General features: G+C 46.2%; 1 protein-coding gene across 1 annotated transcript in view; it reads right to left on the bottom strand.

The window, feature by feature from the left end:
• The window catches only part of COL7A1 (collagen type VII alpha 1 chain), a 331,680-nt gene that overhangs the window by 138,923 nt on the left and 175,028 nt on the right, over positions 1–17,729 (bottom strand). The window contains exons 40-44 of the mRNA XM_068254821.1: positions 17,081–17,107; positions 14,076–14,129; positions 11,576–11,647; positions 11,298–11,357; positions 9,978–10,013 (exon numbers count right to left, since the gene is read on the bottom strand). Of these exons, the coding sequence (XP_068110922.1) occupies positions 9,978–10,013; positions 11,298–11,357; positions 11,576–11,647; positions 14,076–14,129; positions 17,081–17,107 (249 nt within the window). The remainder of the gene's footprint in view (positions 1–9,977; positions 10,014–11,297; positions 11,358–11,575; positions 11,648–14,075; positions 14,130–17,080; positions 17,108–17,729) is intronic.

Genomic DNA, 17,729 nt, shown 5'->3' with positions numbered 1-17,729 from the left:
ACCCTGGAACAAGCATATGGCTAATCTAGTAAAACCTGAGTCAGCTGAGTCAGAGTACCTGATCTGCTGCATGCTTGTTTTGGTTCTATGGCTAAATGTATTAGAGACACAGAATTAGGAGATCCCTCAAGCAACTAGTATTGTTTAAAAGGAAATTAATATGGCAACCTCCATTATCCCTCTCACCTCGGGTTCCCTTTAACAGTTCTAATCTCATTGGGCTTGATTCACAAAGCGGTGCTAACTGTTAGCATGCCTGTGAAAGCCCCCTTAGCACGTCTAAACAAGCTTTTCGCGCACAAAACTTTACGCGCGCACTGCACAGAGCGCAGGGCACTCCGCGCAAAGTGCCCATTAAAGAGAGTCTGAAGCGAGAATAAATCTCGCTTCAGACCTCATAGATAGCAGGGGCATGCATGCCCCTGCTAAAACGCCGCTATCCCGCGGCTTAACGGGGGTCCCTTCACCCCCGCGTCTGTCAGCGCGTATCTCTGCCTCTCCCCTGCCCCTCTCAGTCTTCCTTCACTGAGAGGGGCAGGGGAGAGGCGGCGATGCGCCGCTGATAGACACGACTGGAGGCAGGGCTGCAGCCGTTAGCCCTGCCTCCAGGAACGACCAATTCCACGACTAACGTTTGCGGGGGTGGGTTTGGGGGTGAAGGGACAACCGTTTAGCGGCGCGATAGCGGCGGTTTAGCAGGAGCACACATGCCCCTGCTAACTATGAGCTCTGAAGCGAGATTTATTCTCGCTTCAGAGTCTCTTTAAAGCCTATGGGACTTAGCACGCACATAGGACTTTGCGTGCGCAAAACTTTGCGCGCGGTACTTAGCGCGCGATCTGATTGAGAAAACCAGTGCTAATCTACTTAGCACCCTGGTTAGCGCGCCTAAAGACTTTAGACGTGCTAAGTAGGTTAGCACTGCATAGTGAATCAAGCCCATTGTGTTTTCTGATGGAGTCACTATGATTGAATATAATTTTCACATATCTCCAATCGACACTGTGATTTCTCTGGTCCTCCTCCGCTAGTTAAATTCGCCTTTGTAGTTGCGGACAGTCATTCCGGTGACAACATGAACAATAGTTATGATTATAGAAAGTGTAGTATTAAACTCATCAGATAATGGTAGCAACATTAAAATGCCATTTTCTATCAGTGATGGACTTCTTCTTCAGTCCAAGCAAAACTTTTTAAAAATATTAGTATGAAAGCTTATAACTAGCTTTGGGATGTTATAACTGTCTATGACTCTTTTAAGAAATCTTCTCACTTCTACTTTAGTGACATCCAAGGTTCTTATTTCAGCTCTGAATGATCACCAGGAAGTATAGAATGTTAATAAATACCTATCTGAAGTAAAAACTTTTTCAATTTTTTTTTTATCTGTCTGACCCATTACAGAGATTAACCTCTACTTCCTGTGTTCTTGACCACCTCTCACTGGAATAGGAAGTGAAGATGAGGAACCTTTAGTTTGGTGGGAACACAGACAGCAAAACAAAATAATTCATTTTAAGCCTTTTACACTCTGGGCTTGATTCACTAAAGTGTTAGCACATCAATGAAAAGCCACTTAGCACGTGCAAACTGGCTTTGCACGCGCTAATATGCACGAAAGAGTTTGCGCACGTAAAGTTTAAGTTTTGCGCGCCCTGCTTCAAATGCAAAATCAGCCGCTTCGCATGCTAAGTAGCGTGATAAGCATACTTTGCAAGCGAGGCGGTGCGCGCAAACTGTACCCGCGCAAACTTTTTACGCACGTTAAAATAGCAGGCGATCGGTAACAGCTTTGCCGTACAAACTGCTTAGCACCCTAGTTTGCACATGCAAAGCTTTTAGGCGTGCTAACTGTGTTAGCATCCTTTAGTGAGTCAAGCCCTCTGTCTAAACAAAAATATAAACTGTATCCTTTATGTTAAACATTTAAAACAAGTTTAAGGACCTAACTTAGAGAAAACGTTAATGTGATAAATTTGGAGGCTGCCATCTTTATTATTTTTTACTAAAATGTCAGTCGCCTGGCTGCTGTGCTGTTCTCCTGCCCCTAATACATTTTAGTCTTGGGGTGGGTACACATGTCACATAAAAGTCTTTGGAAAATGAAAGATCACAGACCAATTTTACCCCCTTCCATGTAGTATAAGGGCCATGCTCTACACAGTCTATTCTATGGAGCTGAACTCTCCATCAGATAAAAATCTTTGCAAGATGCTGCACACAAAGATGCTGTAGACATTCAACAGATCAGTATCTGCAAAAGATCTGTTCCTGCAAAAGATCCATTCCTGCAAAACGCATTCATAGTCTATGATATCTGCAGATCTCATACACACCTTGTTTAACGGACAATTATCTGTAGATCAGATCCACCAGGTTGGATTGTCAGGAATATATTGGGGTGCTTAGGATGTAAGGAACAGGAACATATTCTTTCATTTTTCTGCCTGTGTTCCTTGTAGGTCTGCTAGAAGGGAGCAGTTGTCGTTGATTGCTTGGGGCAGGGAAGTGGGTATTGTCTTGACCATATGAGGTGCTTTGAGTTTCTGCTAATGGGATTATCTGCCTGGCTTTTTGAACTCAGGAGACGGCCCATTGTCTCAATACACAAAGCAAGCCTAGTAAGGAAAAGTCTAAAACATGTCAGCTTGTGGTGAAGAAACCCTATTTCACTGTGAGGAAATTAAATTATTGGTGGAGTTGAAAAGCCTCACTTAACAATCTCTTGATGTATAGACATTGTAACCTGGGGAAATTGGGCTAAGGAAGTCTTTTGTTGGGTGTGGGTACTATAGTGGATGTTGGATCTCTGAATATCCAATTATGACTGAGGATGTAATTAAATCTAGTCTCCCCCCGTCCACACAGGCTTACAGCCTCAAAGCGAATATTTCATTATAAAAACCAGGGGACAGCTACCTCAAATCAGTTCTCTTCTGACGGTAGTGGCAGCCGGTCTCCTGGCCCAAGCTAGTGGACTCCTGGTCTAACCAGAATTGTGTCTGTCCACAAAAGTCCAAGGTTCTTGTATCTGGATTCCTGTATTTTTGGTAAGCAAATTGCTTGGTGTGTTATCTTTGTAACTCTTAATTTTGTAACTTTTTTACTTTGTTTTTTTGTAATCTTTTGCATATATTCTGTTCTGCATTGTTCCATGTTTTTCTGGAATATTAAATTATTATTTAATAAGCTTGACTTCTGCTGTGCTAAACTAACACTCATAGCCTAGAAGAGATTGAAGTGCAACTGTGTGTGGGTGCGTGGCGTTCTCGTATTCGGCCTAAGCACAAAGCTGACCCAAATACGAAAACGCAGATTGCGTGTTTAGCCCTCAACAGCTGAGGGGACGTGTCTAGCGAACCGCTAGTGGTGGCAGTGAGAAGTCTTCTGGGGGGTCACAGCCTTGTTTGTAGCTTAAATAAGGCTGCTCCCCGCTTGATCTGGTCAAACCCGCAGTCGGGAACCGCATACGCAGGTGTGCCGTGGGTCGGTTCCTGACATAATTGGCTGGCAGTGGTGGGATCGTTTAGTACATTAGTACGCAGTTTAGCTTGCTATTCTGAGTACTAAAGGCTGGAAGCTTGCTAGAAGCAACTAGCCTACAGAAGTCTACTCAGTGCAGAATCTATATACGTTTTTTTTTGTTCAAAGATACATACTTGGTATTTGCTTTCCCTTCCCCCCCTTTTTTTTCTTTTTATTTTTTTTGCAACACGATGGCTCAGAAAGCATCCAGCTATGCAAGGCAAAACAAAGAGATACTACTCAACCTGTGTGAGCACAAAGGCATCGAGACGGTGAGCGGCCAGACTAAGGACCAGTTAGTTTGTGCGCTCGAGGAGTATGATGAGGCAGAGCAAGCCCGTGCTTCAACGTCAGCGGATGCAGCTCACGACACGCCAGAGGAGAAATTGCTCCCGCCACAGAATGCGAGTGGAGACGATGTCCTGGATGATCCACCGAACATGGGGATGACATCTCTGGAAGCCGACCTACAGCTACTAGGTTCGGCTGAGCCCGAACTGCGCCTTAAGCTGATTCTGGAACATCGGCAAGCAGAGAGGGAAATACGACAAGCAGAGAGGGAACAAGCTGCCCAGCGACTCCAGGCCAAGAGGGACAGACTCCGGGCAGAGGAGGGAAGAGCTGAATGGCAACACCAGCTGGAGCTGGCTAAACTTCAGCAGCAGAACCGGTCTGCTGGACCCGCAGAACGCGAAGGTGAGCGAGTCCACAGAATCCCCCTGGATAAGTTCCCCACTATGGACAAGGACTCTGACATAGACACTCTCCTACAGGGGTTTGAAAGGACTTGTCGGCAGTATGGGGTGCCCTGTGAGCAGTGGGCAAGATATCTCACACCAGGGCTGAGAGGCAAGGCCCTGGAGGCGTTTGTGAGTCTCCCCCAGGAGGAAGAAACAGACTTTGAGGCAATTAAGAAAGCCATTATTGCGCGATACCACCTCACGCCAGAGGTGTATCGCAAATGTTTCTGGACAGTGCAGCGAGGTCCTAATGACAGTTACCTGGATCATGCTTGCAACCTGCGCACTGCCTTCCAGCAGTGGTTAAAAGGACTGTCAGTCAAAACCTTGGATGCCCTGCAGGAGCTGATGATAAAAGACCAGTTCCTACACACCTGTCCTGTTGAGGTCCGGCTGTTTGTGCTGGATCGAGAACCAAAGACAGTGGATGAGGCTGCGGAAATGGCCGATTCCTACACCGCCCATAGAGCACCTGAGTCCCGGAGGACTACTACGCCCAGCTGGAGGGGAGAACAGAGTGCTAAACCTGTGTCACCCAGCAGCACCCAGAGGAGGCAAGCACCACTGTCTCCTGGATTCAGGCAACCAACCCCTGACACTCGGAAATGCTTTGTATGTGACAGGGTGGGTCATATCAGCAGGACTTGCCCAGAGAGGAAGAGGGAGGCCCCAAAATCCAGTGAGACCTCAAACCCCAGTGAAGTCCCAACGGCTTTGTGTGCTACCAGGAATGCTACTGGCTATGCAGAGAATCTGCAGCTTGTCACGGTTGGGGGAACAATTGCCACTGGGCTGAGAGACACTGGAGCAGAAGTGACTCTCATACATCCCCAGCTTGCGAACCCGGAGCAGTACATACCTGGGAAAATGATTGCTGTCAGAGGAATTGGGGGTGTCACCCCAGCCATACCCACCGCCTTGGTCCACCTGAATTGGGGAGCCGGCAGCGGATTGAAAGAAGTTGGGGTAACCGACAAAATCCCCACCAACGTTTTGCTGGGTACTGACCTGGGACGGTTAGTGGCCCGGTATGAGCCTACTCCTAACCCTGTGGAGCCTGCACCCCCAGCAGAAGTTCAGGACTCTTGCCAGGTGCGGTTTGATAATGCTGTGCAAGGGGGGAGTGCTGGTGAGGCCCCAGGGGCTATGGACTGTGTACTAGGAGCCAGCCCTAGTGATTCTCCAGTGCCTAGGCCTGGAGTGGGACATGTTGATACGGAGAATGCAGAAACTGATGATGTCATTTATGACGCACGGACTATCGAGGCGATCGATGCAAGAACTGTTGATGCTACTTGTGAAGTGCTGAGTAGCAATGTGTGTAATGATACAGATAATGTGGATGTTTTATGTGATGTCCCAAATGACAATATATGTAGGGCTGATAATGCTGATGTCATATGTGTTGTACTACATAATGCTGTGTGTCATGTGGACACTCCGTCAGCTGCAGGAGTAACCAGCGGCGCTCGCTGGGCTGCAGCAGGTGGACTGTCCATTGAAGGGGCAGGTGGCACCAGGCCAGATCTTCCCCCTTCAGATGGTTTCAAGACCAAAGGTGATGTGGTTTATGATATGTGTAAGGTGGGCGCTCCCTCAGCTGCAGGGGTAACCCGCAGCGCTAGCGGGTCTACAGCAGAGGGACTGTCCACCGAAGTGGCAAATGTTGCTGGGTCAGCTACATCCAATTCGGAACCTGGCCCTGAGGGCCCAGGAGCCTCTCCGTCTGCAGCCTTCCTGGAATGTGTGACAGGCAGCACTGAGCTCTCTGGGGCTGTTCGATTTGACAGCAGCCAGGAAGAGCTCAGGGGGCTGGCCAGCGGGTCACCAGCTGGGAGGGGCGGGCTGAGAGGGTTCTGGGAAGTTACTCCCTCGGAGCTGTCCGAAGTGGAGGAGGCAGACCGGCAGATATTCGTTCCCCAAAGGAGATAGCTCCTGCCACTATAGAGAGAGTGCGTGTAGCGACGGTTGGAACCCTTCCCCAGTTGCAGCACTGTCTCTATGGTCGCGAATTCACGGTCGTCACTGACTCGCTTTCCCCTGGTTGGTTACGTCAGGTTGTCAAGGGCAACGACACATTGCAGCAACCTGACCAACTTTTCCATTCCTGTAGCTTGGAGCTAAGGAGTTACACCCCCCCCCCTCCCAGGCCCGGCCGTCAGTGTCGGCTTTGGCAGGACGATTCGTTAGAATCATCTGCCGGCGCCGTCTGGAAGAGGGGGCGTGTCAGGAATATATTGGGGTGCTTAGGATGTAAGGAACAGGAACGTATTCTTTCATTTTTCTGCCTGTGTTCCATGTAGGTCTGCTACAAGGGAGCTCTTGCCGTTGATTGCTTGGGGCAAGGAAGTGGGTATTGTCTTGACCATATGAGGTGCTTTGAGTTTCTACTAATGGGATTATCTGCCTGGCTTTTTGAACTCAGGAGACGGCCCACTGTCTCAATACACAAAGCAAGCCTAGTCAGGAAAAGTCTAAAACATGTCAGCTTGTGGTGAAGAAACCCTATTTCACTGTGAGGAAATTAAATTATTGGTGGAGTTGAAAAGCCTCATTTAACAATCTCTTGATGTATAGACATTGTAACCTGGGGAAATTGGGCTAAGGAAGTCTTTTGTTGGGTGTGGGTACTATAGTGGATGTTGGATCTCTGAATATCCAATTATGACTGAGGATGTAAGTAAATTTAGTCTCCCCCCGTCCACACAGGCTTACAGCCTCGAGGCGAATATTTCATTATAAAAACCAGGGGACAGCTACCTCAAATCAGTTCTCTTCTGACGGTAGTGGCAGCCGGTCTCCTGGCCCAAGCTAGTGGACTCCTGGTCTAACCAGAATTGTGTCTGTCCACAAAAGTCCAAGGTTCTTGTATCTGGATTCCTGTATTTTTGGTAAGCAAATTGCTTGGTGTGTTATCTTTGTAACTCTTAATTTTGTAACTTTTTTACTTTGTTTTTTTGTAATCTTTTGCATATATTCTGTTCTGCATTGTTCCATGTTTTTCTGGAATATTAAATTATTATTTAATAAGCTTGACTTCTGCTGTGCTAAACTAACACTTATAGCCTAGAAGAGATTGAAGTGCAACTGTGTGTGGGTGCGTGGCGTTCTCGTATTCGGCCTAAGCGCAAAGCTGACCCAAATACGAAAACGCAGATTGCGTGTTTAGCCCTCGACAGCTGAGGGGACGTATCTAGCGAACCGCTAGTGGTGGCAGTGAGAAGTGTTCTGGGGGTCACAGCCTTGTTTGTAGCTTAAATAAGGCTGCTCCCCGCTTGATCTGGTCAAACCCGCAGTCGGGAACCGCATACGCAGGCGTGCCGCGGGTCGGTTCCTGACATGGATCTTCAGATCCGCAGATAATTGTCTGATCTGCAGATGAATGTCCATTAAACAAGGTGTGTATTGGATCTGCAGATGTCATAGACTATGAATGCGTTTTGCAGGAACGGATCTTTTGCAGGAACAGATATTTTGCAGATAATGATCTTTTGAATGTCTACAGCATCTTTGTGTGCAGCATCTTGCAAAGATTTTTATCTGATGGGGAGTTCAGCTCCATAGAATAGACTGTGTAGAGCATGGCTCTCATACTACATGAAAGGGGGTAAAATTGGTCTGTGATCTTTCATTTTCCAAAGACTTTTATCTGACGTGTGTACCCACCTTAAGTCCAATTAAGGGTGTGTGTAGGAACAGAATGTTCACCTAATACCGACCTTCTCGTTTACTTTGGTTCATCCCATCCACTCCCTGAAGGTGGGAAGGGATCCAAAATAAATAGTGCATAGTGGAGATGCACCAATATGTAGTACATAGTGGGGATGTATCACTATGGGAGATTCTGTCCCTGCCTACAACTCTAAATCACACTTTTACAACAAATGTGGATCAGGCGATCTAAATCAACTCCAGTGACTACATGGTTGCTCCATAAGTGACTCCACTGGCCGCATGCTAGTTGCAGGTGTAATCCCATTGGCCGGATGCTTGTTCCAAATGTGACTTTGCTGGTTGTATGCTTGTTCCAGGCGTGACTCCACTGGCCTCAGGCCCGGATTTATCTCAAAGGAGTCTATAGGCACAGATGTCCTGGCACCTTAGACTTTGCCCTCTAGGAATCTACAAACCCCCACCGAACCACACCGCAAGTGTGCTGGCTGACCCAGCTATCACTTCTCCCTTACTTCCCTTGCCCATCATAGGTAGCTACAGGTGCCCCTTAGTATTAGGTAGGCAGATATATTCTCAGTATTAAGTAGCTAGAGTTGCCCCCAAGTATTGAGTAGCTAAAGGAACCTCAATATTCAGTAGCTGGAGGTGTCCCCAAGTATTGGGTAGCTAGAGGTGCCGCTGACTGAAGGGATATCTTGTCAGTTGAATGCGGAGAGCAGGTTGAATAATATCTTATTTACTATCTCATCAGGACTCTGCATAGGGAAGGAGGGAGGGGCACTCTGGCAGGGGAGTGGGCTGCCTTTCCATCAGCAGGCGCCTATAGACACGTGCCTACAGTGCCTTATGGTAAATCCATCCCTGATTGGCCCAGAGGACACGCTTGTTCCAGGTGTGACTACACTGGCCCCGTGCTTGTTCCAGGTGTGACTACACTGGCCCCGTGCTTGTTCCAGGTGTGACTACACTGGCTCCATGCTTGTTCCAGGTATGACTCCAGAGGACACGCTTGTTCCAGGTGTGACTCCACTGGCCGCATGCTTGTTCCATGTGGACTACACTGGCCGCATATTTGTTCCAGGTGTGACTACACTGGCCCCATGCTTGTTCCAGGTGTAACTCCACTGGCCCCATGCTTGTTCCAGGTGTGACTCCACTGGCCCCATGCTTGTTCCAGGTGTAACTCCACTGGCCGCATGCTTGTTCCAGGTGTAACTCCACTGGCCCCATGCTTGTTCCAGGTGTGACTACACTGGCCCCATGCTTGTTCCAGGTGTGACTCCACTGGCCCCATGCTTGTTCCAGGTGTGACTCCACTGGCCCCATGCTTGTTCCAGGTGTGACTCCACTGGCTGCATGCTTGTTCCAGGTGTGACTGCACTGGCTGCATGCTTGTTTAAGTGTGACTCCACTGGCCGCATGCTTGTTCCAGGTGTGACTACACTGGCCCCATGCTTGTTCCAGGTGTGACTCCACTGGCCGCATGCTTGTTTCAGGTGTGACTACACTGGCCCCATGCTTGTTCCAGGTGTGACTCCACTGGCCACATGCTTGTTTCAGGTGTGACTACCCTGGCCCCATGCTTGTTCCAGGTGTGACTACACTGGCCCCATGCTTGTTCTAGGTGTGACTACACTGGCCGCATGCTTGTTCCAGGTGTAACTCCACTGGCCCCATGCTTGTTCCAAGTGTAACTCCACTGGCCCCATGCTTGTTCCAGGTGTGACTACACTGGCCCCATGCTTGTTCCAGGTGTAACTCCACTGGCCCCATGCTTGTTCTAGGTGTAACTCCACTGGCCCCATGCTTGTTTAAGTGTGACTCCACTGGCCACATGCTTGTTCTAGGTGTGACTACACTGGCCACATGCTTGTTCCGAGTGTAACTTAGACTCTATATTAATAAAAGACCAGCATGACAGCCATCCAGATGGGATTTTTCAGAAAAGGAAAAAAGATGGCAACTTCCACATTGCGCTCTCTACAGGTTCCAGCTTTCAAATTAAGAGGAGTATAAAGAAGTGACCACCATACTTACTTTTGTTCCCTGTTCACCAGGAGGACCTCTGGGTCCCTACAGGATATAAGAGATTCTAGATTAGTTATCATTCAATAAAACCGCCATGTATAGATGTAATGTCTGTTAATAATACAGTGCAACAGATTAAAAGTGAGCAAATCAATCCAGTGGCATGCACATCATGTGTGTTGTTCCTATATCTGTCCTGTAGATGTCACTGATCTACTTGCTTATGCTGCAAAAGATTACCTAGATGCGTGCATGAAAAAAGGGCGCCGTGAAAAAAGGGCCCGAGTTGATAACGAAATGGCACCGGTTATTAACGAAATCTGATAATGATAAATCGTTGTCAAGCTTTGTTAACGATAAATACCGTTGTAAAAACAGACGAGAAATAATAATGAAAAGATATTACCGTTAAATATCGTTACGCTCAACCCAACCCTACTCTAACACAGAATCCTCCCCTGGTGGTGCCTAAAACTAACCACTCCCCTGGTGGTGCCTAACCCTAACTACCTCCCCTGGTGTTGCCTAACCCTAACCACCTCCCCTGGTGTTGCCTAAAACTAACCGCCGCCCGGGTGGTGCCTAACCCTAACCACCACCCCTGGTGGTGCCTAACCCTAACCACCCCCCTGGTGGTGCCTAACCCTAACCACCCCCCTGGTGTTGCCTAAAACTAACCGCCACCCGAGTGGTGCCTAACACTAACCACTCCCCCTGGTGGTGCCTAACCCTAACCACTCCCTCTGCAGAAACACCTTTTTACACATAGTGACGTGAATATATTTGATAATGTAAAATTTGTAAATATAAACAAAATAATATGACAAAAACTATAACGCCGCAAGCTTCTAAAGCGATTACGTTCTAATGTTAACAATATTTATCACGGCGCCCTTTTTTCTGCTTTTTTCCGCCGTATTAACGATAATTGCATTAAAGTTTATGGCGGCGCCCCTTTTCTTCCACCCTCAGCCGGCGCCCTTTTTGCCTGCTACCATCTAGACTGTTGTGGGTTGTTGGTTTCTGTTCTGTCTGGCTAAAGACATTGAGAAAAACCACTGTGTATGTAGAGAGCTGGTGAATCCTGTAAATGAACCCAGTTTCAGTTATTCTGCATCTGTGACTACTAAACACAACAGGAAGTAGTCAGCCAATGATGTCATATTTCCCCAGACTTCTTTGCAGTTCTGAAATTGTTGCAGTGCAACACAGGTCATACAGCCCAAACCATCAGAAAATGCCATGTAAAAAGCCAAGATTCAGAAATGTGCAGTTTTATTAGCACACACAATAAGAATATTCTTAGCAGAATCACTGACTGGAACTCACTCGATCACCTGGATCTCCTGTACGTCCTGCTGGACCTGGAAAGCCTTCACCGTCCTCACCCTGCAGAGGAAATTCAGAGACTGAGTCAGATGTTGATGTTTACCATAATTTACTGTGGGTAGTTGCATCTTTCAGCCTAATTACCATTACCTCCTACAAAGAAAGGACTACAGAAAAATACTTTCCCTTGGCTGAAATAAAAGTTGTATCACTGCTGCACATTTGCAGTTCCCAGAATTCTCCACAGCTGAACAGCAGCTATTTATTGTTCTACTCACCTTATCGCCTTTTGGCCCTTGTGGTCCAGGCAGTCCCCGAAGACCAGGTGCCCCATTAAGACCAGGTGGACCCTGATATGGAAAAAGAACACTTAGATATCAACTGTGTTTGGCTCCCATTCAGCTGTAAGGAATAAATTAAGTCAAATAAAAAAACAACAAAAACAAAACCCCAGACCCAGATGTTTGATGGGATTAGGACCAATTTGTGCAGAAATCCATATATTCCAAAGAGTTCACATACTTTTTTTGCTACTGTAACAACATGCAGGATAGTGCAACAGATGGGAGACTAACATAAGGACACATACGATGTAAGGCATTAGGATCAGTACGCTAGCTCCCCCAGAGATACTGGGGTTGAAGTCTGAGAGGTTGCATTAATGAGGGGGGTTGAGTTCAGAAGGAGGACTGCATGAGGGAAGAAGGTGTTCCTAGAGGTTTTGGTGGGGATGGTCTTGTAGCGGCAGGCTGAGGGAAGGAGGGTGAAGAAATGACAGGTGGGAGGGGTCAAGTGTTATCTTGTTTGTCCTGGACCTCATTTATGGATGTGTGGAGGAGATTTAGCAGTGGTAGGGGTGACCCAAAGATCGTGATGGAGTTTGTGCTTTCTCTCCTGCACCCTCACATATCCCAGTTGATCCAGGGGAAAGTGACTGCTAGGTACACTTTTAGTTTAATTTAAATAGTCTCACACAGCTTAGCTTTATGCTGAAGCACCCTCTGCTACAGTAATGGATTCATAGTGGATTCTATGATATCAAGCTACTTGGGTCCCATGGGTAAAATATCCTTTCCCTCCATGGGCAGTAATTCTCCAATTAAATATCTTTGGCCACACCCTGACTGTGAGAATTGACCAATGAAGCAGGGAGCACACTTAGTAGAATCGCATGCATTTAGCCACATAGGGGAAAAAGCATGCAAATTCCCATATAATGTTAGTCTATGGAACTCACAAAAATTGCATATCTGTATAATTCACAATGCGATTTTTGGTGTTTTAATATGGCACAAGAATTTAATTCATCCGGCACACAGTATACAGATTGCATGAGATTTGCATATGTTTTTGATGGGGGTTTTTTTTGGGGGGGGGGGGAGGTAAAAATTATTTGATAATGTATTATTTCACTTGTTGAATATGTATTTTTATTAAAAAACACAAAACAGAAACACAAAAACAAAAACGTGTACGCAGGAATAGCAGCAGAAAAGCACATGGCAGAAAACTTATGGTTTTCCACACAGACAAGTGTGCTCCCAGTCTCAGACATACTGAGGAGTAGCGATGGAACAATCTGTTCATAGGCAATACAATGGCGAGCGTTACATTAAATTGGCGTTTTCCCCATACTTTAATGACCCGTTCGTGCCATCACTGCTCAGGAGAGACTGTTGGGTACCTGCAAGGAAACTAGGAACAGAAATACGTATGGACAAAAGCTCCATCTTGTGGCGAAACTGCTAACTGCAGCCCCACATTTGAATGAAACAGGTTAGCATGTGTTCAGTTATTAGCGAGGAAACAGATCAAAAATACTAGTTTTGATCAAAATAGCACTGGTGAATATCTTTAATGAGTAACTACTGTGGAAATGATCACAAACTGTCAAGACTCAAAAGCTTATCATCCAGCTGACACTACCAGACACTCGGGCCCCTTTTACACTTAATCAGTTGCTCTCAGTTATAACTGAAAGAAAACTGTTTTTCAACGTATTGCCCATGTTTTCCTATGGCACCTTTCACACGTAACGCGTTTTAACTGAAACCTTGTTCACAATCCACTGCTATGGAAAAAATGCGTACCAGCGCATATTAACGCACATTAACGCATTAGGTGTAAAAGGGCCCTCACTCTTTACATTTAAACAAACTCTCAACAAACCAGTCCTGAAATTTGAAAACTCATAATAATTTCCGCTCCAATTAATCATTAAAGTGAACCAAGCATCCTCATGTATTTTACCATATATATCAATTCAGTGGGAACATTCGAGAAAACACCTACCCTGCTCTCTGTTTCATCCTTCACTGCTCAGCCTGCTTGTTACAGCCCTGATAAAATCCCCCACTGAGCATTCAGTCTGGCTATGCTATAATGACTCAGCTATAATGATTCCTGAGCAGAGTCTTAAGATGGCAGGCTTGGGCTTGAAAAGACAACACAGAAGACAGCTATAGACTAGACTCTGCTATAAAGATTCCTGAGCAAAGCCAGACTGAATGCTCAGTCGGGGATTTTATCAGGGCTGATAATAAGCAGGCTGAGCAGTGAAGGATGAAACAGAGAGCAGGGTAGGTGTTTTCTCTAATGTTCCCACTGATATATAAGGTAAAATACATGAGTGTGCTTCATCTCTGGTTCACTTTAAGGGTATTCCTTATTGCTTTCTATTTTAATTTAAAAAAATGTGACTCCTGTTTGCACTGTGTGGTCCCGCATTTCACACATTGAAATGATCATGACTAACTGTATATGTGGTAATTTACTTACTGGACTTCCTGGTTCTCCTTTGACTGCTACCCCATCGACTTGTCCTGGAAGACCCTAGAAAAAAAAAATGAATACAAATTTTGGTGAAAACACCACATTAAATTTAATTGTCAACTATCGGTACATTCCTGTTTTCAGGAGAACTTGTAAAAAGTTGTATATTATTATCTTCACTTAAATAAGATCCTGCTCATGTTTCTTATACCTAATTTTTAGATTGCTGTTGGTGGGCATTATAGCTATTCTTGCAGCGGTGACCTTTGAGGGGGGGGGGGAGGGGGCTATTAAAGATTTTCTGCCCCATGATTTATAATACGCCCCTGATTCTCACTCATAAGCCCAAGACTTTTTTAGGTCTGCTCCCAGTATATGAAATTCCTTCTCTCATCTCACTAGGCTTGCACCTACAGTATACTAAGTACATTTTTTTTAAATAAATATTTTCAATGATCAACAGGCAATATGACAACATCACGGTACTCTATACCAGTGTTTCCCAACCGCTGTTCCGCGGCACACTAGTGTGCCGCGGGATGTTGCCTGGTGTGCCGTGCGGGGATCCCCAACCTGTGGTCCGCGGGACGCAGGACTGTCCTCTTCCTCCCCCCTCCCGCCCGTCCCCGCCGCTTTTATTACCTTAGCAGCGGCCGCTCTCCCCTCTCCAGCGCATGTATTTATTCAAGCAGCGTATCTCCCGGCTGCTCTGTGTGTGATGCGCAGGAAGCAGGGTTCAGTTACCATAGTAACAGCGATATATATCGCCGTTACAGGAAGCCGCTGCTCTGCTATCCTGGGGCACTATACTGGGGCGCTATACTGGGGCACTATTCTGGCTATACTGGGGCACTATTCTGGCTATACTGGGGCACTATACTGGCTATACTGGGGCACTATACTGGGGCACTATACTAGCTATACTGGGGCACTATACTGGGGCACTATACTGGCTATCCTGGGGCACTATACTGGCTATACTGGGGCACTATACTGGGGCGCTATCCTGGGGCACTATACTGGCTATACTGGGGCACTATTCTGGCTATACTGGGGCACTATACTGGCTATACTGGGGCACTATACTAGCTATACTGGGGCACTATACTAGCTATACTGGGGCACTATTCTGGCTATACTGGGGCACTATACTGGGGCACTATACTGGGGCACTATACTGGCTATACTGGGGCACTATACTAGCTATACTGAGGCAACTAAACTCCCTATACTGGGGCAACTATGCTAGCTATGCAGCCGCACACCCCCCCCCCCCATAGCCTGCTGCACACGACACTGTCCACTAGGTCGCACAAACACCCGGCGGAGCCCCACTACCCATCCCCTCCCCCCACGGTTCACCCGGAGAAAAATTTGGTCAGAAAGTGTTCCCCGGGCCGGAAAAGGTTGGGAACCACTGCTCTTTACAATGCACAGTACATGCCATCCCCCTTACCTGATCCTCCCACATAACAAAGGACAGTTCAACATCTCCCCCCCCCCCCCATCTACCCAATCCTCCCACCCCCAAGCTGCTCATCACATTACCCATCCCTCTCTTCTCACATGGGGCCCAGTGTCCAGAATAGGAGGAAATGTTCAGCCTAAGGGGCCTTCCATGTAAATCCCAAATCCCTAGTAGTTCAGCTTATCAGGCAAACAGAATGCTCAATCAACCTCCAAAGCTCCAAGTGTCCCGAGGTCTTTACCTTCAAATACCAAGAGGTTAACCGGAAGGGCGACATGATGACTTTCAGTTGCTGTTCAGCGATGGCATTAAAAATATATGGTTTCCATTCTATAAAGAATTTTTTAGTACCAGCCTCTTTGTTGATCTTAGCATCAAGTCTTTCCAGGTTCATAAAATGTGAGAGCTCCTCCTTTAATTCCCATACACTAGGTACTGTTGGATAAATCCACCTATTTTATGTGGTTTGCCTGGCTGCAATCATCATAACATGCACAGGATCACATGGTTTCTGCTGGTTAGACATCTTATTAAGTTCATTTACACAAACCCTCACACGTACATTTGTAAACTCTCATACTCCTCTTCGTATCCCTATTTAATCGGCTCTAGAGCCATTTCTCATGCCTATTGTATACTATGATTCCCCACGTTCTGCGTGGTAATCTGCATTGGACAGGCCCTTTCCTCTTCCGGTTTGTACTTACCCGTATATTCCGGCGTATAAGATGACTGGGCGTATAAGACGACCCCTTAACCAGTTAAAATATAGAGTTTGCGTTATACTCGCTGTATAAGACTACCCCTCTTCCAAAGCACACCAAATAACAATTAAAAACATCATATACTGGTGCTATGTACTGGTGCTGTACTGTACGTGGTACCCAGTATATAACAGTATATAGGCGACTGACTGGTTGGAGTGGTCAACTCTCCCTAAGTGGATTGGTCAGCTCTCCTTGTGTACCTGTTTATCAGAGCGGTATGGAAGAATAGATCACGCTGTGCCCATAAAACACGCCTCTTTCCCCTGTCTGGCCCACCCTTGTATCCTATTTACCACCTCCTCTGCCTCTCCGATCTCGCACATGCCCACCTGGGCCACTTCACTACAGTCCTCAGCAGTGAGATCTGAGAGGCTTTAACAGGATAGGGCGTATCACCCGGCATCAATGACACACGGCGTATAAGACGACCCCTGACTTTTCAGATGATTTTCAATGCTTAAAAAGTAGTCTTATATGCCAGAGTATACAGCAGTGATGGCTAACCTTGGCACTCCAGCTGTGACAAAAACTACAAATCCCATCATGCCTCTGCCTCCCCGAGTTATGCTTAGAGCTGTCAGAGTATTGCAATGCCTCATGGGACTTGTAGTTCCACCACAGCTTGAGTGCCAAGGTTAGCCATCACTGGTATACAGTATATATGTAGATTCGTCCTTCATACCCCTTATTTATTGTATAGTGCTGTGTAATGTCTCTGTTGTAGCACTGATAGTGTGAACTTTAAAAAAAAGCAATAAAAAGGAAAGTGCACTTACTCTCTCACCTCGTTCTCCTTTCTCTCCCTGGAAAAGAAGATAACGCCACATATTAAGCCAGAATTTCCTATTTACACACACAGACACTGATAAACATTAAAATTGTTTATTTAAAGGGGAACTGTAATCAATTTAACATAATGAACAAAATTGCTTATTTTCTTCCAATATTCATGTATAAATTATTTAGTCAGTGAATGCTCATTGAAAAATCTTTCCTTTCGCTGATTTACATTTTGAAAATTATCATAGGTGGCGACATCTTTAGTACCGGCAGAAGATCTCTATGAAATGTTCATTTACGGAGACTTCTAAAGCCAGTGAAAATAATGCCTAGTCTCCCAGAATAAACAGCCTAGGCTAAGCCTTAGTGTGAGGATGGGGCTACATACCAATTTACAGCAATATACAGATATAGGAAGGGTTTTCAATGCTGAAACCAGGGTGTTAAATGTAAAAGTGGAAATCGTTGTACTGTATGTCGTTACAGTTCCTCTTTAATGTGTTTTTTCATTAAAGGGACTCCGAGCAGTGCAGAAACTATGGAAAGATGCATATTATTTTAAAGCTCTCTTTATCCTCTTTCCAATGATATATAAACCACTGCCCTACGCCTTTTAGTTTACCTTGTATTACACAGGGCGACTTT

The sequence above is a fragment of the Hyperolius riggenbachi genome, chromosome 9 (assembly GCF_040937935.1).
Source record: "Hyperolius riggenbachi isolate aHypRig1 chromosome 9, aHypRig1.pri, whole genome shotgun sequence".
NCBI lineage: Eukaryota > Metazoa > Chordata > Amphibia > Anura > Hyperoliidae > Hyperolius > Hyperolius riggenbachi.
This window is presented reverse-complemented; position numbering and strand designations above follow the sequence as displayed.